The following is a 24,386-nucleotide window of genomic DNA, read 5'->3' as shown; positions in this document are numbered from 1 at the left end:
GATACTAGCTTTTGTTCCATTTGGGTATTTCTTTACTGTTTCAAGGACTGTAAGATCACCTGGAGAAGATTCACCCTGGATATGGAATGGAAGACAGCTGAGGAGGCTACAATTTCCTATTAGTACTGTTTGGTGGTGCCTTTGGGAAAGACAGTGTCACTGCATATCTCTTCTCTTGCACTTCTCCCTTTCCCAGCCATGCTGTGACTGCATCATGCCCTGCCTTTGTATGCCAGAAGTCAAAAAAGAACAAGGGAGTAATAGGAAATCTGATATAGAAGTTGCTAAAGAATAAGGATATAATTAATGCCAGTCGACATAGTTTTATGGAAACTAGGTCTTGTCAAACAAACTTGATCTCAATAATGTAATCTCAAAGAATGGATTGTTAAAGGCAATTGTATAGATGTGAGGTACTTATACTTTCATAAAGCATTTGGCTTAGTACTGCGTGATAGTCTGGCTAAAATTTTAGTATTACATGATATCAGTGAAGTGCCTGTTAAATGGATTAGGAACTGGTTAGTGGAGAGAGCTCAAAGGCATCATCTGTGGGAAGTATCACTGAATGAGAGAGTGTCCAGGGGATTTGGCAAGAACTGATATCAAGTTCAGTGCTATTCAACAGGTTTGTCTATGATTTGGAAGTAACTATCAACCCTAGCTGAGTGTTAAGTTTTGCAATGTCACAAGATAGGGTGATAAATAATGAGAAAAACTATAATATAAAGTGATTAGCATCACAAGGAAGGTTAATTCTACCCAAATGTGTATTAGCAGTCGTGTTTAAAGTAATACACTTGGGAGCAAGTATCTTTCAGTCCTCCATTCTGTAGCTTTATATTAAAAAAAAAAGTTATTGCATTCCTTTGAGTTGACCACAGGATCAGGAGGTGGGAGTGCTCTGTAACTTCCGTATATGGCACTGGCAGACTGCTAGTAGAATGCTCCATATACCTCAGTTTGTAGTTTTTAAAGGAAAGTAGAAAAACTTAAGAGATCAAAGCAGAGGAACCAAGATGATTTGGAATGAGAAAATCTAGATCTCAGCTAGTTTCAAAAAAATTGAGAATGGTAGTGCAGAAATACCTTAATGGAGAAAAAATGCCAGGTGCACTTTTACCTGCCCCCCACCCCATGATTAGAGGACCCTTTCAGGACAACAGGAACCAACATCTGGAACCTAAAACAGTTTGTATTAAAATTGCTAGAGAAATTTATATTAAAATAAGGTACATTTCTTTCAATAGAAGAGTGAACAAATATTAGAAAGACTTAAAAGGATGCTTTTTGTTTTGCATATCCTTAGCATCTCTCCAGTGCGTTAACAAAAGAGTAATTTTAACTCATTCAGATCAAAGTGTAATTTTGTGGTCTGAAATGTACAGGAGGGCATCCACATGGACTTCACTCCCTTAAGTATGAATCTATGAAATGAACACGGTGCTAAAGTTTCCTGTTGGCTAAGCATCATGTTTGTCTTTGCATCATATGAGGTCATAGGCAACACTGCAGTGTTTCACTGTGCCCATATTCAAAAAGAACAAACCACATGACCAGGTGATGTATTCTGGATACATATACACACACTCTATATCTGTATATAACTTGCAAAAATCCATTGTTCTTCCATCTTGTGCTCCCAAGCCACGAGTGAGTAAAAGCCTTCTGTTGCTAACAGCTTAGGCTGCATTTCCAACCTGCTGCCTTCAGTCATCTTGCCAAGTCAGGTAGCCTGCTGTGTTCCAGTCTTGTTTTCTGGACCCTTCAACTACACGGAGAGCTTTTGACTGTTCTGAAAACTTTGTTTGGTCCATACTGCTCTATTTCCCTCTTCCTCAACCTAGAGTTCAGGTAGGCTGTTTCTGGCCTTCTCTACTGTTAGGCATCAATGTGGGGAGCTGTGAAAAACTAAGGAAGTCTCAGTAGGTACAAGTAAGGAATTGCTCTGTTCTGTCCCCTTTCTTTGCACCCATGAGTCTGCAGATCTAGGGGAGAGGCAATATTAGAAATACCCAGAGGCATTGGACAAAAAATTAATAAGCAAAGATGGTAACAGGCACACAAAGATATGAGATAGAGGAAGCAGAAAGAACCGTATGAGGAGGCTGACAGGAGGTCTTTCTAAATTTTTTTTTTATTAGAAAGTTTCAGGAGAATAAGAAAAATTGTTTGCACCCAAAGCTGCAGTTTTGATCACCCAGAGGCTTATGTGTCCGTCTCATGAAAGAACTGCAACACCATCCTGCTTCTTTCTCATAATGGACATGGGCATGTGTCCTCTCCTCCTGTTTTGTGCTTCCTGTGGAGTTGGGTTTGCTGAGTTCAGGTAACAGCTGATCCTGTTGTAGATATGGATGCTGTGTTCCTGGCAGTACCCCTGTGTTCCCACAGTGGCTGTGGCCAGGGTTAGTGACCTTTGCAACAGCTGTGTGCCCTTTACCCTTGCCTTCATTCTCTGTAATGGCACTACCACTGATTTAATAGCATTAATGTTTGAGGCTCTCTCAGATCATTCTACTTCAACTGGCCTTCTTTTATCTTAATTTGGCTGGAAGAAATGGCAGCTTTTCTTGTTTTTTGCTAATGAACCTGCCTAGAGCAGCTTTGCAGGTGGCAATGAAAGCGCTGTGTCTGTGGCACAGAGCAAAGCCTGCCAGTGTCTCTGTGGACCAAGACTTTTTCTCAGGTATGTTTCATGTTCTCAAATCCAATGAATTATTTTGTGAGTCACATTTTTTTCTGTTCCATGTGTGGTTAAATCAGCACTCTGTAAAGCTTTTTCAGAGGAAGAGAAAAATATTTGGCTTGTAGGATAGACAGTATTGAGCTGGTCAGCATTCTTATGTGGGATACTGCAAATATTTACTGCAGCAAATCTGAACTGGACTTTTCCACAGGCTAGTGCAGCTGTAGGACTGTAGCAGCTGTAGGACCGTAGCAGCTGTAGGACCGATCCCTTGCCAAAGAAGCACTGACTAATTCACACAGAATGAAAAGTTCCAACAGGAGAGACTGTTCTCAGAAGGAGAAATTGCACTATTCAAAGTATTTAGCTAAAGGAGGAGCTAAAGTAAAGTTTCAGGTCCAGAAAAGTAGACCAGGAACTCAAGCCCGAATCCCTTATATTTGATGTAGGTCTCCTTCTACATGCAGGCTTCTGTGCTGCCCAATGCAAAATTGGGGAGCCAAAACATGTCAATTCAAACAAACTCATAACAAAACTGGTTATGCCAAAGACACAAGGAAAAGAACTCCACAGCCCATAAGCAGTTTTGTGGATGAGATGCTTGGGCAACTATCTAATTATCTCTCTTAACATCTCCCTCTGGAGATGAAGATGTTAAGAGAGATAATTAGATAGTTGCCCAAGCATGGGCAGACTTGTGGCAACTGCTTAACCCATGTCTTTCTTTTGAGTTCTTACAACTGTCTTTTGTGTTTGGGCTGCAGCATATGGCAAATGAACTTTATGATTCCAACTTTATTTGGAATCATAGGGAAGATTGGGAGGTTTAAATCATTCTCTATGCAGTCTATGCCTGCAAAATACCATATTCCCTTTCCTTTGCCAATAGGAATGGAGCTGTGTTTTGATGTGTGGTGCTTTTATGTGCAGGCATGAACTTTGGGATTTTAGCACGTATGGAAACAAATCCTACCATTATGTTTGCTCTACTTTTCCTGTTTTCAGTGCTGTTTTGGAGTAGTTCCTAGGACTGTTTATTTCAGATTCATAGCTGCTTCTTCTTTGTGCCCAGTTGGACTGGGGCTATGAATCAGTGCTATCAAAAGACATCTGAGTACGTCTTTAATTCACCACCTTACCCTTCCTAGAATTATTGTTGTGCTTGCTTGTAACTGGAAGGATGTGTTCTCTCCAGACCCTTGGTATTGCATCATGTAAGTGCAAGGTCACTTCTACAGCACTGGTTTTCATCCAGCTCCACTACTGCTTGTAAAGCATTCTCTAAAAACTGCTTGGCCTTTGGAATGAGACAGTCTCAGTCTATTGCCAGTGGACATCTGGATCAGAGTCACGGCTGGCATTGACCAGCCCCCTTGACAGTAGTCTTGGCAAAGAAGTCAGGAGTTGAACAGACCATTAGATAATTAGAATCTACTCCAGTGCCTTGCAATTAAAGATCCTAAAGAAATGGATGCAGAGGGTCCTCTTGTACTCATAGAAGTAGTAAGTCCATAAGTCCAAGTATAAGTAAGCCCATAATAAGTAAGGAGTAATAGTGGCTCTAAAAATGTTTTGTTTTCTCTGACACAAACCCCAGTGTGTATGGCAAGCTTTTGTTGACATGCAACTGCTATGTCTCCTAGGGGGCTTGCAAAGCCAGGAGGTTTTTAGAAGACAGGCCTGGATCTTTCTGTGGCTTGTTTACCATCCATATGATGGTTAAATGTTTCAGTTGTAGAGTTTTCTATTGCTAGTTGAGGAATCAGAGAGAGTATAGTTCTAAAGTGTAAGCTGAACTTTAAGATATCTTTTCTCTCTTCTCCAGGCTGAGCACAAAAGAGTGGAGAGTTTTATAAGTCTGAGAATCTGACATCAAAGTTGTTGTTCTAAGGAAATAAAGGGAATGGGAATTGATCATAGCATCTGTTTTCAACCTTTTTTATTTTGCTGGTACTTCTAGTGAGAAATCTCAATCTTTTCCATTTCCCCTCTGCCCTCTTGCTCTCCTGTGAAAGTGAACAAGATTCATAGCTGGGCCTACACACTTAGAGAAGTTTGAAATTAACACTGTAATTGAAGCTGGATTTTCTGTAAATATTCCTCTTAATAAAGACATTCCTAAATCAGAGGTGTTTGTGTCTATTGTTTGCAGGTCCTCAGATAAAGTGTGATAAAATAGGAAGTTGCTAGTCAGAAACAGCCTGTCTGAATGGCCTTTAATGAGGCTTTGGTGGAGAGTGTTTTAAGACTTTGTCTTCAAAATCAGAGCCTTTGCCTGTGCTGTGTTAGCACCATTTCATAGCCAGAATCTGTATGAAGAAACTAAGCACCTTATTACTGTCTGGTAATATGCAGAAGCCCTAATCCAGAGGGAGACCTGACTGACAGGCCCAAAATTTATTTGGAATTAAAGGTTAGGATACTCATGTTAATTATAATGTTGAGCTGTTTCAGCAGTAGTTTGTAGTGCACTTTTCTCTCTGCATCAGTCCTGTGCTACATTTATTTCCTTTACTGATGGTTTTGACTGATACAGAAACTGCTAACGGATTTCTGTAGGGAAGACTTCACACTCCAGATAGAATCGCCTCCCAAAATGAATATCACTTTTGTTGTTACAGTGACCTGTGACAGAGACATTATTTTCACTTTAATTTGTGGCTTTTAACAGGGGAGTTAAACAGATTTCAGGACTGTAGTTCAAACAGGTATGCATGTAGAATATTTTTCTCACATGAATCTTGCTGATTCCCCTCATTCTTGATTCTCTCTGCTGTTTGTCACATATCATTTCAAGAGCTAGCCCCATCTCTGACTGCAGCTATTCGTTATCAGTCCCTTTGCCTTTACCACTTCCATTTGTAATTTAAACACCCTAATTTAATAGGTTTGTCTCATTATTTTGATTAATCATATTAACTCATATTAATTAAGAGATGGATTTAGGTAATGACAGAGGTTAATGGAGTCAGTTTTCACTTTCCCCTGGTTTTTCAGGGAAGGGGGGACTTTGGTAGGAAGAGAAAATAGAAAGAGAGACTAGAAAGAGTGAAAAAGAGAAACTGTTGGGGGGAAATCTCAGTTAGCAATCAGAAATTCCCTGCTAATTGAATGTCTGATTTTATTAATGATGAAATTTATAAAGGTCCTTAAGAAAAGAAAAGAATTTAGCCAGTTCAGCAGTTAAGTGTGAATATTAACTAACTCCAAGATAAAAGTTAAAATATCCATTTTCTTTTCTTTTCTTTAGTTCTTTAAATAAAAAGCTCTCTTTGACACTTCATCCCATTAGAGCTCTAACTTCCTTTGCCATCCATTGCTAAATGTCTGAAGACTATGCAGAGAATGTAATGTCCTGTATGATTTAAGAAATGCTGACCCTGGAGGGCAGGAAGTTAATACATGGATCACCTTAATGCTTATTTTCCTTGATGCTTGCTCTCTGATGAGGCTTTGGTAAGTGGGAGAAGGTTTCCAGCTCTGCCCTACACTCTGCCTCTGCTCTGTCACACTTGTTTCCCTGAGGCTTGAGAAAACACCAACCCCGAGCAGAGTGTCAGATCCAGACTGAACTTTGTGTTGGTGCTGTGGGCTACATTTCCATCTTCACAAAGGCATGGGGAATCCTTTGCTTGTCCAAGACCTCCATGGCAGGGTCTCATGGTTATTATTCCTGGGCATGTGCAGACTGTTCCTAATTTGTCTTTTTCCTGTTTGCACCAACACTATATAGGCACAGAATCCCATTTGGGGAGAGGAACTCTTCATAGCCCATTGTGCAAATAACAGCACGAGGGCAAGTCAGTGGAAAGGTCTTTCATCCTGTCCTCCATGACACTTCAATTGACCTGCTTCAGTCGATGTTTGAACAGAAAGTAATTTTGGAGCTGGAGTCAGTTGGTAGTGAAGTGTGGGGTAGCTGTGCAAGATGCCAGAGCAAGCAGTGAACCTTTTTCCTTACCAGGGAAGACATTTCCATGACAATAGTAACATTCCAATAGTAATGTTTTTGTAAGAATGGTAACAAGTTGTACAAAATTTAGAGACTTAACCATACAGGAACAAAATCTGTTATGCAAACCCTAAATTAATAAACACAAGTAAGCACTTGGTACAATTTGTCACAAATCTGACTAAAAAAAATTAGAAGAAAAAAGTTGTTTTGTGAACCAACTATTACCAAAAATATTTTAACAAAGTTGACATCTTTGTATACACTCTTCCAGTAAATGTTGCTGTTGAAATGTGGTACCCATAGGTGACTTGTGAAAGGTAGCCAGTAAAGTTTGTAAGACCAGGTTCTGGTCTGAAGAGCAGTGCACTGTCAGCCCAAAGATTATAGGGCAATAAATTACAAGGCAAAACACCAGGAACATGGTGACCATTTCCTATGAAGTGTTTGGGGAAATACCCTTTCAATGAGACCAATTGTGTCATTGTATTTGTGTTAAATTGCTGTCTGTGGAAGGACACACAGTACCTCTTGAGTATCCACACTGTGCATCTGTGAGACAGTCCTTGCTTTTAGCTACTTTAAAGTTTGCAACATAGACAATCTCGTATGAGTTTTTAATTTCATCCAGCTGAAGTGCTAATACCTAACCTGACTGCCACTCAGAAAAAAATTAATATTTATTCCAGAAGTTGATTTTCTGGTGATCTCAGTAAAATTGCAGAAATCTAAAGTGGAATTTTTCCATAATCAGTATTTCAAAGTGGATGAATGTGACACAATTTTGCTCAAAATGCACTAGATGAATTGAAATCTGATAGACTAAAGACTGACTGACCTTTTTTGTGACTTTGATGAGAACATCAAAAATCAATTTTGCTTTATGTATGATGTTCCAGAACAGGTAAAAAAGATACTATATTTCAAGATTGTTGGCAACTCAGAAATGTTGACTATTTCTATGAAGGTAGGAAACACTATAAAATTAACTTTCTATTTGTTGTAATTTTGTTTAATATTTGCTTAATATAACCATAATTCAACTAAGGAATGATTTCTGTGCAAAATGGCAGGTGTCCTGAACAGTGGAGAACCATGAGTTGGAAAGATCCAGATGGTATTACCAGTTCAGTATCTTTTGGCTTGCATATAGAGATATAAGCCTGTAGGACTTGTATTTCAAAAGCACGAGGTTCAGAAGAGAGAGAATGCTGGGTATGTACCATTAAGGGAATTCAGAAATAGATGACTGGGAGCATCTGAATGCAGCCTGACATTATGAAATGACCCAGCAAAATTTCACTAAATTGGGAATTAGAACAATATAACTGGCAGCATGTTTTTGTTCAGAGAGCTAAGGTCTTGTTCAAGCAGGGAAAGCCTCTCAGGCAGACTTTGTCTCTGTGGAGTCTTCCTTTGTGGTTACTGACCCATCACAGCTTCTTCTCTACCTGGGAGTATTTCTAAAACTCCAGTCCCTGAAATCCTGCTTTCCCTTGAAGAATTCTTACTTTATTAAAGCCTGCAAAGCTTTCATCTCTTCAAAAAAGCTTGAAATGGTAGAATATTAATGGCTCAGAAAATGTAAAAGCCTGACAGGAAAATATTATACTTGTATATGGATGTGTGTGTATATGTGTGTATACATATATGTAACAGTCAACAGTACCTTGTGATGTTTTAAGACATTTGGGAGATTATTTTGGAAACCAACTCACACTTGAAGTCTTTCATTTAGCAAAACAGTCAATGATCTCAGTGAAGGTTCAGATGGACAGGACATCAGGAACAATATTTTCATTGTGGTATTGGAAGGACTGAAATACTCCTTTTTTGAGACTCCTAATGGATACTATTTGAATTAATAAGTGTCTAAAGGGCAAGTTTGAAAAAAAAGCTTGACTTTTAAGGTTAGAATTTTTTTCACACTCCATCATTATAGTTTGAGGTAGAGATTTTTTTTAATTACTGTAGACGTACAACCAGAGATTTGCATCCTGAGAAGAAGTACTAAATAGGCAAAAGCAGATTGTACTGTTGGACTCTGACTACAAATAAAGATTGGGAAAAAAAAGAGCATAGAAAAATCCTATAAATAGGATATTTTTCACCTAAATAAACCCTGTGGTAGTTTAATCTTGACTTTTTTTGTGTTGAATTTACACCAGATGAAAGTCAGTGGAGTTGCTGCACAGTGTACAGTAGCACAAGGTTAGAACCAAGTGCTGTATCATAAAATATTACATGTAAGTGTATACATGCTTCTTTGTGGGTGCACTGTATCTCTGTGTCTATGCATATTCAAGTGTATATATTTCACAGCTGCTGTCTGCATAATTCACTTCCAAACCCAGCATGCGTTCATTTTCATAACTTTTTGTTCTATTACAATATTAATGGGACTATCAATGGGAAAGGACAAGAGAAGCATTTTTAATGTTTATCTGACAGTTGCAAATTTCACTTGAGGTTGTTTACTGGGATCTGATTGTTGGCAAAGAGGAGTAGGAAAGGCAGCAAGATGAATGGGATCACAGGAAGAAGAGATGTATTTATGGGTCCTCTTAGCACCATCTAAGAGTAATAAAAAGTCCTGTTTTACCCCTCCTTTACCCAGTCTTCAGTTTAAAACACCAAAAAGTGAGGGATTGTTTTAATTAACTTCAATTTAATCCAGGTGGCCTGTTCAAAGTGAAACACATTGCATTTAAATATGTGAAAAATAGGGTGTATATGTATATTCTCATCCAATATCTTTTCCCCAGTGGGAAAAATGCCTGCAAATAAGAGAGAGTTTGTGGACTTGTGGATGAATCTGCAATGTGATGTCAAACTGTGTACCAAATTGCTGTCAGAGCTTGTCTTTTTTGACCTTCAGTTCTTGGACTATCCTAAGTGAGACTTATTTTGTTATGGGGAGAGCTAAATATTTTCCCAGTTTTGCTCTGCAGCTTTATGAACTGGGGCATTGCACATCCAAATATTTTGCTCTGCAAAAAACATTACCTCAGGCAAAAAAAAAAAAAAAAAGGCAAAAAAAGAGCCTCCAAAACAACAAAACCAACAAACAATCTTGGAATTCCATTTGTATGTTAGTTTATGTTTTAAACTGTTTGAGTTTTTCAACTAGAAGTTCAGAGCACCTGACTTTCCATGAGCCAATGTTTAAGTACAGAATCAAAAATGTATAGACTATAGGTAGCACAAAAATGGTAGTGTGGTAGCCTAAGGGTATTGTGTTCTGTTCTGGTCACCTCTGTCACAGACTACAGCAGAAACAGAAGAATTCCAGAGCTAGGTAAAGAGCAGGATAAGTTGTTTGGAAAAACAAGCTGTTTATCTGTAGTGATAATGTGAGGGAAGAGTTTAATTTTTCACACAAAATGAAATAAATTTTAACTAATTATGTGGATTTGAACTGCTAAATTTTCATTTCCTGAAATCACAACTTGTGTGGTTCTCTTGCTGTTCTTCTCATTAGGCTGGGCTTTTTTGGTGGACTCTGTCTCCTTTGATGCACCTTGACTGCTCCACTAAGAAACTTCTGTGAGGACTTAGGCCACTACTACAGAGCACTGTGGCAGATTTTTTCAAACAAAATGTATGAAGTTTCTACAGGAAGCAGAAACTTTCCCCAAAATTGTAATTATGTCACAGGTAATTAATTTGGAGGAAAGCTTGCAAGAACTTTAGTTTGTCAGTGTATAAAATAATAATCGTCATAGTACATAGTACATGAATTCTTACTGTGCTTTATCGGTAGGGAAAAATAAATTTGGGAAGGGACAGATACAAAACCCTTGAGGGGGAAATCAAACAGCTGTACAAATTGGGGTAATGGATGACTTCTACCATTTGCTGTCTTTTGACAAAGCAGTTCTCAGATGGAGTTAGAGTGCTTTGTCCTGCACTGAAAGTACTGTCGTAGAAATAGGCGTATCACAGGTAGTACATGGGAAAGACAGCTTGGATGGGTAATGAGGGAATTTGACAATGAACCAGTCAACCAAAACAGTGACCTTTCCAAGATGCTGTTGTGAGCTTGCCTGATCTATGAGCATTTGGGCTGGATTGTTTTGGTAGGGACTCCCTTTTCTGGCCTGTTGTCCTGCCTTTCCTGGATCCCTCTCTTTCCTATCCTGTGAGCTGGGGAGAGCCAGGGAGGCAGACAGTCTATAGTCATGCACACAGTTCAGCTGCTTGGAAAACTGTCATGTGGGAAAAAGGGGAGAGGTGAGAACGTGCTTCACTGCTGCTTGTGACAGGAATCCCAGGGAGACACAGAGACATCAGTGGAGTCTACACATCACTGCCCGTTAACTCCACTCACTGTTTATCAACTACCAGCACTAATTTCTGTTCAGTGTTATGTTTGGGTTAATTACAGTTAGGTTCCTTTCAGTAGTTAGGTTAATTACAGTTGTGTATTCTCTGTTGTCACTATCCCCAAAAGAGGGTCTGATCCTGGCTCGGTTTCCTGCCTTCAAAGTCCAAATTCAAACTGGGACTAAGGTGGTCTGGGGCAGTGCTTTGTTAAAAAGCCAATGGAGCATCAGCTGTGTTGTAGGTGTCTTTACCAAAAGCTTCCCCAGCACTTTAAAATCAGTCTAGTTTTAGTGTGTCCCTGTGTAGAGATCCTTCCATGCACTGTACACAACAGGCAGTACACTTACCCCTGTGATCCATGAGCAGCTCTCTCTACAGTGCCACTGGTCCCTGCTTACCTTGAGAGCTGAAGCCTCCTTATTTGGAAGATCTACAGGAAAAGAGGAGTCCTACCCTTTAGTTTAATAGTGAAATTGTTGGTATAGTATCCAAACATATATTAACTGGCTGCCAGGGCCAAAGCCACTGTAATTTCTCCCCAGTTTGCTGCCAACTGGCCTCTGGATTCCAGTTCTTTGTAGCAAGATGGCCTCAGCAATCTACCACCATAAAGGTGGCATCAGCAGTGCCTTTATTCTGTCATGCAAATGTCTACATCTTCAGTCCCATTCTATGAATCTTTCTAACCTGATTCTTCTGGTAAGAAACTAGAGTGTTTTTGGTCATAGACACAGACCTCTGCACAGGGGACAGTCTCATCTATTAGTCTAACTATTAAACTGAAAGTCCCTGTCTAAAGACACAAGTCCCTCTTCAGTGCAGTCAAGTCACCTGACTTCACTGTCCCAGCTTTTTCCTTTGGGGAAAGGAATTCAGCTCCTTCTTGCAGGGCAAGGGCTGAGGCATGCAGCTGACAGACTGGCAAATGAGCCTACTGGAATGGAGTAGGCTCATTTCTTCCTCTTGGTTGTACGTACCTGATCCTATTTTTAGGGCGCCTGTAGTAAAAAGTACAATCCGGGGACAGCATCTCTCACAGCAAAGGTGGCAAATATTTGGTAGCCTCTGGAAAAAGCTCTGCAGGAGTGCTTTCAAAAGGTGCCTTTATGAAATAAGATAATACATAGGGGAAATGGAGAACAGTTACATGCTAAATTCTACTGTACTAGAACAAGGCAGAGCTCCACAATCCTGACAGGAGGTTGGTTTAAAGTAGATAAACTTCTGTGCTTGGCTGCTGGAGGCTGTGGCACCTGAGAGCACTAGGCTGTTTAAAGAGGAACTGAGCAAATTTGTGGATAACAGACTAATTAAATTGGTGCCAAAGAGAACTTGGGGAAGTACTGCTGAATGTTACAGTTCTGAAGGAAGAAAGGAGCTGCAAAGATGGAATTAGAAGAGATGGTACATGGTTCTGCTCAGCTTGCTTTGTTTTGGAGTGTTGTGTATGACAGAAAACTGGTGTGACAGGACTAAACATGAGGTGACCTGTGGGCAGAATTACCAGAAAAGCTTGTGATCCCAGTGGCCTACATGGGTTTTATGTGAAAGTAAATGCCTCTGCTGGCTCTGAGGTGGGTGTAGCACTCGGTGAATTGTTTCCTCAGGGTGATATTGACTGACATTATTATTTATGTGCTTTAATTTTCCTTAACATATCCCAGGTTGGCTGGTGGATGAAACTGAATGGACACCAACAACATAAGCCCATGAAAAAACATCTTCAGCAGTGCTATGTGTGCACCAAGGCTGGAGCTTGTTCTGTGGCTCAGGATGTTGGGACAGGCTGTGTGCTTTCTGCCTCTTCTTATTCTTCTGAAGCCACTTCAGCAATGAGCACTGATGTGGAGTAGGCTCTACTGGAACATGCTGGCAGCAGTGATTCTCAGCTGGGTGACATGATCACAGGTGGTACCTGTTCATGCTTCACGCTTATCCTAGAAGCTTGTTTCCTAGGATCATCCCAAAATGTTGAGAACAACTATGTTGTTAATGCAGAAATATTATTGCAATGCCTTTGAAGCTGTGATGCTGCAAGTCATGTTCCATGTGCTTATGTGAAGCTCTGCTTTAAGACACTTGATTCCATTTCCAGGTCATATCCTGAAGTAGTAAAGGTGTTTGCTGTATTTATTCTCTCTTTCCAAAGGAATGTCTTGCAGCTGTACACAGCTCTTCTCAGAATAACCTTTCATAGGACACAATGGGGAAATTTGGGAGTTATGTTTAATATATTTATAGTTACATTTATTCATATTCATAAAGTGCTTTGCAGGCATTTACAGTGCATTTTCAGATCCTGCTCCTAAAATAAGAAAGTGTTATGTCTAACTTGAGGGAAGGAGAGTAAAGGTGGAAGAAGGCAAAGGCTTTTGCTCAGGATTACCCAGTGACTGCAGATAAAGTCACTAGGCATTGACATCTGAAGTCTGGTGCTTTTATTTGTGCCTCAGAATTTGGTTAAATTGCTGATGGCTTGGGAATCCCTAAATAGTAACTTTGCTATGCTTGGTAGTAATAAACATACTCTCATCTTGTACTTCTTGGGAGGATGGCACTGGAGTGTGCATGATGGGAAGGTTGTACAGACTGGCGAATAAGTCTCTAGGTTTCACTGAGTGCTGGGTACATGAAGATGAGAAGAAGGAAGCACTCTGAAGTATCAAGTTGAATTTAGCAGTTGAATTTTTTCTCACTGGATGTTGTAGGTGACCAAAAATATAAATGATATTAGGTATTCAAGTCCATTGATGGGTAATAAATGGAATGGTTTTAATACAGCCTTTGGCTTTATTAACTCCCTAAAGGACTGGGTACTAGAAGAGTATGTAGACACTTTCCCAAACACCTGGCACCAGCTGTTGGTGAGACAGGATATTTGGTGTGATGGACCTTTAGTCTGTCTGCTCTTATGAACTTCAAAATGCACATTTTGCTATGACAATCAATATAAGCTGTGGTCTTGAGAATGATGGATAGTTAGTAATATTAAAAGCTATGACAAGGTCCTACAGCAACTCTTCCACTTCAATATTCCTTGCTCTCTCCTTGCAGCACTCTATGCAAAAGCCCAGTTCTCCACTCTAAGTTGATAAGTATCAGGTACCATAGGTTTTGCTATCAGAACTGGTGGTAGGGACTTGCTCAATCTGTGATTACATAAGTCATACTCATCTCCTACTATGCTGTGCTCATGAAATTGCCGTGTTTCAGAAGCAGTTTGAGATCCTTTTGTGTTGATACATGAGCTAATGTTAAACATTGTTGTTCTAGACTTTTACAAATATGTTAATTATATTCTGTGTTCTCTAAGTGCTGTTACAGCCATACTGATCACTTTCTGTCCTGACTTTTGCTGCCTGTGTTGTGAAGTAGCCTGACATATATCTGGTTTACAGGTGTCAGTGTTTTCAAGCAAAGTGAAATTATTCCAAGCTCTTTTTGAAATGAAACACTACATGTGCCTAGTACATTATAAGCCTTTTTTCAAATGCCAATTGAGCAACAAAGCTGATGCCATCTCAGTGTTTGGTATACTTTTGAGAAGTCAAATGGCCAGTATTAAGAAAAGCATGTATCCTGCATCAAACGTGTAAGACATAAATGAAGCAACTGGGCACAAGGCTTCTCAGATCCCTTCCTGATTTTCAAAAGGCTTAAATAAGTTTACATTTGAAATCTGGTGTTCATTTGTGGGCTAGGCTTGTAACATTCAGGTTTGTTTCTGTGACTTACATGGCTGGGAAAGGAAGAAATTTTTGAGCATAGTGAAGTTTTTCAGAAATCACACACCTCTGTGTCTGCTTGGGAAGAATGTAAATGTGGCTGTGTTTCCCCATGATTGTCCAGAAGATAGCCTCTTCGGCATTCCACCGGACGGCCACCTGTCCGCCTGTAATAAATGATGGCTATAAAGGGAAGTGATTGCAGCTATGATACAGCCAGAGGCATTTGTTTATATTCTTATAATATGTATCAGATTGAATAGAAATTATCACAATTGACAAATGGAGAGTGAAGATAGTTGGTGGGTGTGAGGAAGCTCAGTAAGAGCTGGGCCAGCTGCAAACTTTCTCCAGTGAAGGCTGTCACCAGAAAGCAGGTGTCAAGCCAGCTAGTGATGAATGGTGAAGCTGGAGGCTTGCTTGTGTTAATGATCCACAATCTTTGTATAGCAGCTCACAGTCAGTAAAGCCTTTTGTTGCTACTCAGAAAGGCTCCTGATGGGTAAAGGCTGTCATTTTGGGCATGGAGTCTGTAATTCAGTAAATGGGAGGCAAAGCAGAGAAGTATTCTTGAGCATTTCTCCAGAAGAGTAGTACAGACATGCAGTGTTTTCCCTCATAGTTTGAGCGTTGGCAAGACCAGATGGCTGAATCCAAGCAGAGCACACCTGGCTGGATGCAGAAATGCTATTATAAGTTACTATAATGATAATACTGTTGTGTGGACAGGGGAAAGGGATATTCCTCAGAACATTTTCAGATCAATAAAATGCCTTACATGACTGCTTTCCTGGATGGCTGCTACTATTTCTCCCTCTTGTCTCTGTGTAGATGTAACTCTTCCTTCTCCAGATCAAGAAACTCAGTATGTCCAAGTGAGAAGTCTAAGAACTTATTAGTGGCCTGGAGAGAGAAGGTGCATTCAATCTGAAAACAGACTGAATGTTTTAAGCTCTCAGTAGCATCTGATCTTTTTTGCCAAGTCTTTGGAGGGATACTGGAACTAAAGAAAAATCTTGGACCAGAGATGAAAAAATGTAATGCCTTAACCCCAGCTGGCAGTGAAACACCATCCATATGCTCTCGTATTCCCCATAACAGGATGAGGGGAGAAAGGATGAGAATCAGAAGGGTAAAAGTGAGAAAACTTGTGGGCTGTGATAAAGACAGTTTAATAGGTCAAGAAAAAGCCATGCACACAAGGAAAGCAAAACAAGGAATTCATTCACCACTTCCCAAGGTCAGGCAGGTGTTCAGCCATCTCCAGGAAAGCAGAGCTCCATCATCTGTAATGATTACTTTGGAAGACAAATACCATAATTCTGAACATCCCCCCCCTTTCTTCTTCTCCCTCCCCCCCTTATATGTTGAACATGATGCCAATATGATATGTGACGTCCCTTTGATCAGTTGAGGTCAGCTGTCCTAGCTGTGTCTAACTCCTTCTGCATGCCCAGACTTCTTGCTGGTGGGGTGATGTGAGGAGAAACTATCTGAACCAAAACAGCATAAGAAACAATTTCTCAAGACAAGTAACAGCACCTGTGGTGCTTGACGTAAATATAAAACAAGAGTGGACAAATATCTAGAATATATGCAGCTGGTAGAAGCATATGCCCTCTATATGCCCTCTATGATTTGCAGGAGAGCTTTTTGGATTCTACATGTGAAGATATATTCCTGCAGATACCTGTAATGATGTGCCATATTCTTATTTCCTGTAGGAAGCTTTGGAGGTGGGGTTGTTGAAAGAGATGAAGTAGGAATGGCTGTGGAAGCAAAATGCAGGTGAGAGTGCTGCAGAACAGGTCAGTTCCATTCTTTGTGCTTTTTTCCCATTTTTGTATGAAGGAATAAAGATAGCATCACCATCTATCTTGAGTAGAGAGAAACTCTATGGAACAGGCAACAAGATCTAGAAGAACTTAATGTCTTCTCACCCTTCTGTTGGTCTCTGAAGATGTTCCATATGGGCCAAGTCTATTTGTGAGTCTGTGGGATACAGAGCTGACTTGACAGAAAGCTCCTCAAGAGAGAGGCTCATCACATAGCTACTGTCAGGAGTAGGCATAGACTGGGTTATAAGGTACTGTGTGCTCTTCTTCTGTTTACTAAAGTACTGCCTTGTGCCTGGTAAGGGAGGCTACCCCCTAATTCTTGGAGTCTTTCCTAAGGCTGTCTTTTCAGTTTGGTAGAAAATGTATGTCCCAAATATGAGAACTCATTACTCCAGCTGGATGATAAGTTCAGGGAGTGCTGCCAGTCAACCCTATGCAAGGACTTTGAACTTGGAAAGGAATATTCTCTCTCTTAATTTTCTGTCCAGATACTGAATACTACTAGGGAAAGGGTTATACATGAGCCTGGATGATTGAAAACAACATTACAGAAAAGTGAAACATTTGAAAGAGACTCCAGTTTTTTCCTCATGCATTAGCTCTGCTGACAGCTGCTACCTTAGGTTTCCCCAACAACACAGGAAGCTGCTGGATACAAATAAACTCTTTCTTTTATTATGCTGCTTACAGTTAGAAGATGAATGGTTATTTGTCTGGCTTCAAATGGAACAGCAAACTGATCTGACTGCAGACCCATTGGCTTTGGCTTGCTTCCTTGTCTTAAATTTCTTTTCACACTTCATGTTTGTGCAGTGAGAAGACTCCTCCTCTCCAGGGACCTGGCTTAGATAGAGTTCACTGCTTTACACACTGCTGTCTGCTCTTGCTAGGACAGAATGTTCTTTGCATAAATTCATAAATCACAGAATGCCTGATGTGATCAATACATCCCTTCCATATTGAAATTTTGCTAATCAGCTTCTCCAAGAAAGTAGGAGGCTAAACTTGGTACATATACACTTCAAATCCTGTTGTGTCTATCAATATGCTGTTTCAGGGGATTTTGGCACAGATGCTGGCACTGTAAAGTCTCTAAAGCAGTAATTATGATGTGTTTCTGCTTATGAACCATTGTTCAGCAGTAGGACATTATTTTTATCCTAATGTTTAGAATGATGTATTTATTTTAAGTTTAATGTCACAGCTGTGGGCTTGTATTCTTAATTCTGCCGTCAACTCCTGTGCTCTGGGGAAATCACTATTGGTCTCTGTCCTGTACTTTTGATAGAACAGCAATACTTCTGAAACCACTCCAAAGTCTTTAGGCAGGATGAACCACCCAAAGAATGTTTTGTGAATAAACTGCTTGGCTAAAAGGTAAAGCAGAAACTTAAAAATCCCTTTGTTGATTTCTTAATATCTTATTGTTTAAAAAAATTAAAAATCAACTTTCCTTCTTATAAAGCTTTCAGCAGAATAATTTTGACACTTGTTTTAAACCTGAAAATCCTTACAATAGGAAAAAAGCTGTTTATTGCCTTAGCTTTACTATACTTTTCTTTGTGTGTTACATTGACAAATTCATGTCATCTTTTAATACCGAGAAGCACAAAATGGTGTTTTAAGGGTGAATCTAAGGCAGTATGAATTTATTCATTCAGACCTGGTACTGAGGTCATAATAAAGTACTTATAACTTTGCTTAGATAAGTGCCACTCTGTTGAGGTATCAGAAGTAAGGTCTGTGCAGTTTTAACAATTTAATTAGCTACTGGCAGTAATTAGGTGTTGCCTCCTAAATATATTTGTTAGCAGGTGTGGACATACCTAGACTTGTGATGTGTGATTGGGTGAAAGATATGTCTTAAAAAACCCCAAAACATTGAAAACCAAAATCACGTAACAAAACCATCAACTCCTCCTCACCTTTGGAGGTTCATTTCAGATGTTTGATGGAACATTATATATCTGAAGGGCAATGCTGTTGCACTCATCTAACTGGCACTTCAGTAAATTTAATGTGCTGCAGCTTCAGCATAGCTGTGCTTACCCACTTTAGAGTTTAACTGAGTATTATCCTTCATGTTCTTACTCCACTGTCTTCTTGTAGCTGAAGTTGAAAGTGTCTACTTTCTACTGCCATATTCTTTTGGGAACACTGACTTTCATTCAGAGATACACTTGAGCTACAGAAACATTTAAAATTAAATAGAAAGAGATAACAGGCGGGCAGTGACAGCATATCTCACCACTATAGTGCTAAATTAATTAAACACTGTGCACTCATTAGTAAAGTTATGGAAGATACAGGAGGCCATAATATATATTGATTACATAGCTGCCACCTGGATATTTTTCTAGGTGCAAAGGCTTTTCCCCTAACACAAACTGCTGTTGGTTGGGTGTGAGTTTTCTTTTTCCAATCAGGACTTTTGTACATAGAATAATGGCCAAACTCAAGTTTGGAAAGTCCTCTCTGTTTCATCAGCATAGATGTATGAAAAAAACCCAGTGGAGAATGAGAGGAACTGAAAAGGATTAAATTAGTCTGTAGAGGATACTGTCAGTGGAGGTAAAAATGAGTGTAAGCTGATAAAAGCTGTTGTAGTGCTAATGAGAAGCAATGGGCTGAGCATGGCTGCTCAGAGTGCTTCCTAGAGAAGAATGTCTTTACTCTGCTGTTGGTTGGGAAAATTTCCATCTTTGTCCTCTCTATTCACATTGACAAAATCCATGGGAACTTTGGCAATATGAAGCAGCAGTAAATGTTTCAACAAGAATTCATGTTGCTTGGTATCCTGTTTGATGATGACACTACTGCATACTTTGAGAAGAACAGTAGCATTTGGAAATCTAGCATTTGGGCTTCCTGAGCCAAAAGTTTCCTATTAACTGCCGTGATGAACTACATTCAGCAAAGCAAGAAGGAGAGCTGTGTAACTTGGATCTTCTTTGATACTTGAAATATACTCAGAAGTGAAACCAAAATACCTTTACTCAAGTATAGAGGTTGTTGTAGGGCAACAGTGCCCTGGCTATTTTGATGAACTCAAAAGAGAAAAGTTCATCTTTAAAATAAATGGGAAGGAGTTAAATGAAACCCTGTGACCGGGAAGAAGGTAGGACTGGAAAATACAATCTGTATGGAGCATTATTTCAGTCCAGAAGAGGTCTTGTTTCTTTGGTGTAGGATATGAATCACACACACTCACACACGCTCCCAACTGTGTACTTATTCTCAAATTTCAATCTCGATGGTGGCCTCTGCATTTTGTTCTGTTGCATCCCAGACATCCTGCATGCAGGTGAGTATTCTTCCCATACAGAACTGAAGACACTTCTCTCTTGAATAAGTCTGAGTTGCCCCTACCTGGGCTGCTGGATAGGAGCAGGAAGTATAACATCTCTGATCCTCCTTTTGTAACAGTTTTGCCCCTTGTGACGGATGTGTCCCATGGCAGTATATCTCAGCATATCCTTGGTGCATAATTTGCTCTGGAGCTGAGTTTTAACAGCGATAATTACCTTCCCTGTTGTTTTCCAATAAGGAGCCACCACATGCTTTACATGGGTTAATGAATTGAGTACCCCATGTGACATCAGTCTCTCTCATTATGTTTGTTCCAGGGGAATGAAGTAAACTAAGCATTATGATGTGAATTGACAACAACTTGTAGCCTAATGCAGACCACACAGCTCTTTCCACTAAATGAAAGGGCACATTCACTCTGAGCTGGATAGCTTTTGGGTTCTGACTTGCAGCCACTAGCTCATGACATTAGGCAATGCTTCCTCTTCTCCTTGTCTCTTTCTTTTTCACTTTGGCTCTTCCATCTGTTCACCTGAACAAAATCCAAGAGAAGAGAGTTAACAACAAATAATATGGGGTGGGAATCTTTCCACTGCACCCTCTCCCCACCCCCCCCTCCTGTCCATACAAGATTGATAATGAAACCGATACCTTTCACCAGCGTAATTTTCATATTTAATGAGCGTGACTCAGAAACTATTACATTAATTAGTCAAATCCCACAAACCGTTAATGGTGCACGTGGTAATTAATATTGTATTCAATTAAAAGATGACCTGTTTCAGGTGCCTTCCCCTGGTTTGGGGGGCTCTTTGCAGACAGCGTATGTTCCAATGCCTGAGGCCAAGCCTTTCATTTTGTTCCAGTGGTGGGCAAGGGAGGTATTTTTTTTCCTATTTGGATTTTATGTTTTTTTTCTCCATGAACATATGCTGGTTTCTCCCCCCAGCCCCCGCCCCTCCATCTCCAAACGTGCTGCTCTCACTATACAGACAACCTGCTTGCTGTGATTTATGGGTTAGCGCAGCGCGGGGCTCACAGACTGGAAAATTTCCAGTTTACACAAGAATTCCCTGAAAAATGAGCTTGGTTAATTTATTTCTTTCATTAACGAGTTTGAACTGTGAGATAATCTTTCTGAAACCCTCTATCCTCGCCTTCACAAACACTGAGAAGCAAATAGGGTCCCTGTTCTGCTTTCACAGGGCTCAAAATTGCACCTTAACTAGCTGTGGACAAGTATGTGTGGTTGAAACTTATTTTTGAAACTTATTTAAAGAGGAGAGGGGTTTTTTTTCACCTGAATGTGTGGAGATCCTAAGTCCTAATGTTAAAGCTGCAGTTCCGCTCATCTGAGTTAATTCACTTCTATATCCTGCCTTTGGAGTTGCTGCTCATTGATTCTGTGGGAGGAGGGTGCAGGCTTTAAGATAAGCCCCCTCTTCAGCTGTGGTTCACTGGTTGCCTAAAATCCACAGACTTTATCCAGTAGTTTCCTGTGCTGTTTCCTCCTGTTTCAGTATGAGGTGAGGAGTTGTGCACAGGCCCAGTCCTGATGCTTCTGTCTGCTGATGTCATCTGAGGACCACTGGTTACAGCTGGGGTTGTTTCTTCATATCAGTTTGGGCCATTCCATCAGAATAATTAACAATATAATTGATTTTCTGTGGTATGCTACGACTACTACCACCACCATTCTTATACTAATAACAACAACAACAACAACAACAACAACAACAATTATTATTATTTATTAATTAATTAGTTTATTTATTTTTGTTGTGTGTGTGTGTGTTTTGTTTGTTTGGGCTTTATTTTAGCTTTTTCATTTTTCCTCTGTTGTCCTGGTCACAGTTATGGTATGTTTCCATAATACTTCTACTCCATGTTGAATGGCTTGGAGTTGTCTAGCTAAATCCTTCCAAGATCTTGCTTGAGGTCTCTCTGATTTTCCTGTGTTCTGATGTAAGAAGGATGTGGACTTATTGGAGCAAGTCCAGACCAGGGCCATAAAGTTGATGAGAGGACTGGTGCCTATGAAGACAGGCTGAGAAATATGGGGCAGTTCAGCCTGGAGAAGAGCAGGTTATGTAGAGACTTCACAGCAAACTTCCAGTATCTGAAGGGGGCCTACAGGAAAACCAGAGAAGGACTCTTCATCAGGAACTGCAGTGATAGACCATGGGTACAGACTGAAAGAGGGAAGATTAGATCTTGGAAGAAATTCTTTACTGTTAAGGCAATGAGACATTGGAAGAGGGTGCCTTTGGAGGCTGTGGATGCCTCAGTCACAGCAGTGTTCAAGGCCAGGTTGGATAAGGCCTTGAGCAACCTGATCTAGTGATGTCCCTGACCAGGCAGGGAGTGGTGGGGACTTGATCATCTTTACAGTCCATTAAAATAACTTAACATTCTGTGATCTCGTGACATCCAACAGGGCAAAAATAAATATTGCTCTAACGTTGCTCACTTAAGTTGAATTACGAGGAACCAGTGTCAGCAATAAAAGCAGCCTTGGCTAAGGCTGGTTCCAAGAAAAAAGCTGTGGAGGAAGTCACGTTGTGGCAGTTTTGTGTTCCCCTTGGGAGGCCTTTTGCAGCTGCAGTGCGCCTGGAGCTCTGGGCTTTGTGGTTTTCAAAACCCTAACCCTAGGCTCAACCTTAACTGTAGGCAGAGCAGTTAAAGAGCCCTGACCTACATGTCTCAGAAAAGGTGTGTATGTAAATGAATAATAAAATGTCATTTGTTTTAAAATCATCCTTTTTGCTCTCTAACAATTTGGTATCTTGTTTATCCTGTGGGCTTTCTCCTGAATCACTGCTCTCTAAAGAAATTTCGTGGTTTCTGTTGTATTTTTTTTTAGTGTAAAGAAAAATATGTGTAAATTTCTGCAGAATGGAAGGTAAAAATATGCTAATCTTGAAAATATGCTATTTTGTCATAGAGTTTGAATGATAAATGCATGAAATATCACTGTGATTGTTTTCTAAATAAGTTTCATTATCTTTTTAGATAGTTTTAAAAAGCCTGCTTTTAAACAAATTAATACTGCTGCTTTGTAAACACATATTATTGTCCCTTAAATCAAGAGAATTTACAAGTGTTTGGACTTTCGAAACAGTATGTCCTGAATTTGTGGGTTCCTTTATATTTCCACTGAGCCTCCTGACAATGGGTTTGATTCCTGTGGAAATCTCTTGTGATTCTTTTGTGAATATTTTTAGGAATCGAGGTACTCTGCAACATAGCCTGAGAACTTAGTATGGATGATGCAGGTATACCAGTATTTAATTTCAGTGCCTTATAGGGCAGGAACAATGTTGCCTTCTCTTCTTTGACAGTAATTATTATTTACTTTATTCAATACCTTTAAAAGTACCAGCTGAGTAAAGTATCACGAACTCTTTTAACCTGCATATACTTCCTTGTGAAGGGCAGGTTATATAGTGACCATTTTGTCCATATAGCCTTCAATGCTTTGTGTTGAACAGAGAGACAGATCTTTGATGTGGAAGTTTAGCTTAAATTTCTTCCTTACATTACTGTGCTAGACCATATGGTTAGAGGAAAACAAATGAATTTTCTCTTATTTTCAAGGGCTGGAGTTTTCCACTGAGCAACTGGTGATATTGATTAAGAAAAGTGGGGGCAGGGCAAAGTTGAGCACATATTGAAGCTGGGTTTCTGTCTGTCCTCTAGAGACTGAAGTTAGTGGGGTAGCATGTGAAGTCCCCTTGGTGAACAGCAACAGTCACTGAATGTCTGCCAGTTGTTCTCCTCCTATCATTAGGTAGGAAGCTCATTGTGTCTAAATGAAGGAAAGTCTAATAGTTGTTTTTTGGTTTTGTTTTTGTTTTTGGGTTTTTTTTTTTGTGGGGGGAGAGACATATAAATGCACGTATTTCATGACAGGAAAAACATAAGAATTCTCTAAGTCTTGCTCACAGTGCTTTAGTCTCAGTCTGAGGTTAAGCTCTAAGATAGGTGGGTAAAAAATTCTTTGATCATGTATTAAAGTGTGGAAGGTAACACAGCTGAACTGAGGAGAAACTGTGGGATGGGTATTGCTTGATAAACTTGGGATGGAAGAGCCTTTTGCATTTGGGTTTCTTATCCTTCTCACTTAAAAGGAAATAAAAATGTGAGTAGGAATATAATTCTTCTGCCTTCGATTCCTAGGACAGTCCCGCTCCTTTAACGTAATTTGCAAATGAGAACAGATTCAAGTAATACTAGTTGACAATCTCTCAAAAGAATCAGAGAAAGAAAATATGATTCAGTTCTTCTGCTTGAGAAAAAGACATTTCTAGATCAAATTACATTAGAACAATAGATAGCTGCTTCTTTTCTTTCATTGTAGAAAGTACCTTTATTTGATTTCCAAAAATACTGCCATGAAGAACTGAGCATATTACTTGCTAAGTAACTAATTTGGAGGATAGATGAAAACAAATAACTTCGATGTACCTACATTTTATTTTTTAGATTTTTCCTCAGTTAGTGAACCACAAGTAATTGGACTCAATATATTTATAAAAACGAAATGT

General features: G+C 39.7%; 1 protein-coding gene across 5 annotated transcripts in view; it reads left to right on the top strand.

Annotated features, from left to right (window-relative positions):
• LOC143694378 (uncharacterized) overlaps positions 1 to 24,386 on the top strand; it is a 470,045-nt gene that overhangs the window by 37,609 nt on the left and 408,050 nt on the right. For 2 of the 5 annotated variants that reach the window (XR_013182847.1, XM_077180521.1), the window contains one exon: positions 16,417 to 16,480. Coding sequence is in view for 1 of the 5 variants with exons in the window: in XM_077180521.1 (XP_077036636.1) it covers positions 16,417 to 16,480 (64 nt within the window). In the remaining 4 variants the exon portion in view is untranslated. Of the gene's footprint in view, positions 1 to 45; positions 4,816 to 16,416; positions 16,501 to 24,386 lie in introns of those variants that run through there. The other 3 variants (XR_013182851.1, XR_013182848.1, XR_013182850.1) reach the window with 3 other exon arrangements.

The sequence above is a fragment of the Agelaius phoeniceus genome, chromosome 6, assembly GCF_051311805.1.
Source record: "Agelaius phoeniceus isolate bAgePho1 chromosome 6, bAgePho1.hap1, whole genome shotgun sequence".
Lineage (NCBI taxonomy): Eukaryota > Metazoa > Chordata > Aves > Passeriformes > Icteridae > Agelaius > Agelaius phoeniceus.
Note: the sequence above shows the minus strand (reverse complement) of the source record. Positions and strands in the feature narration are given on the sequence as shown.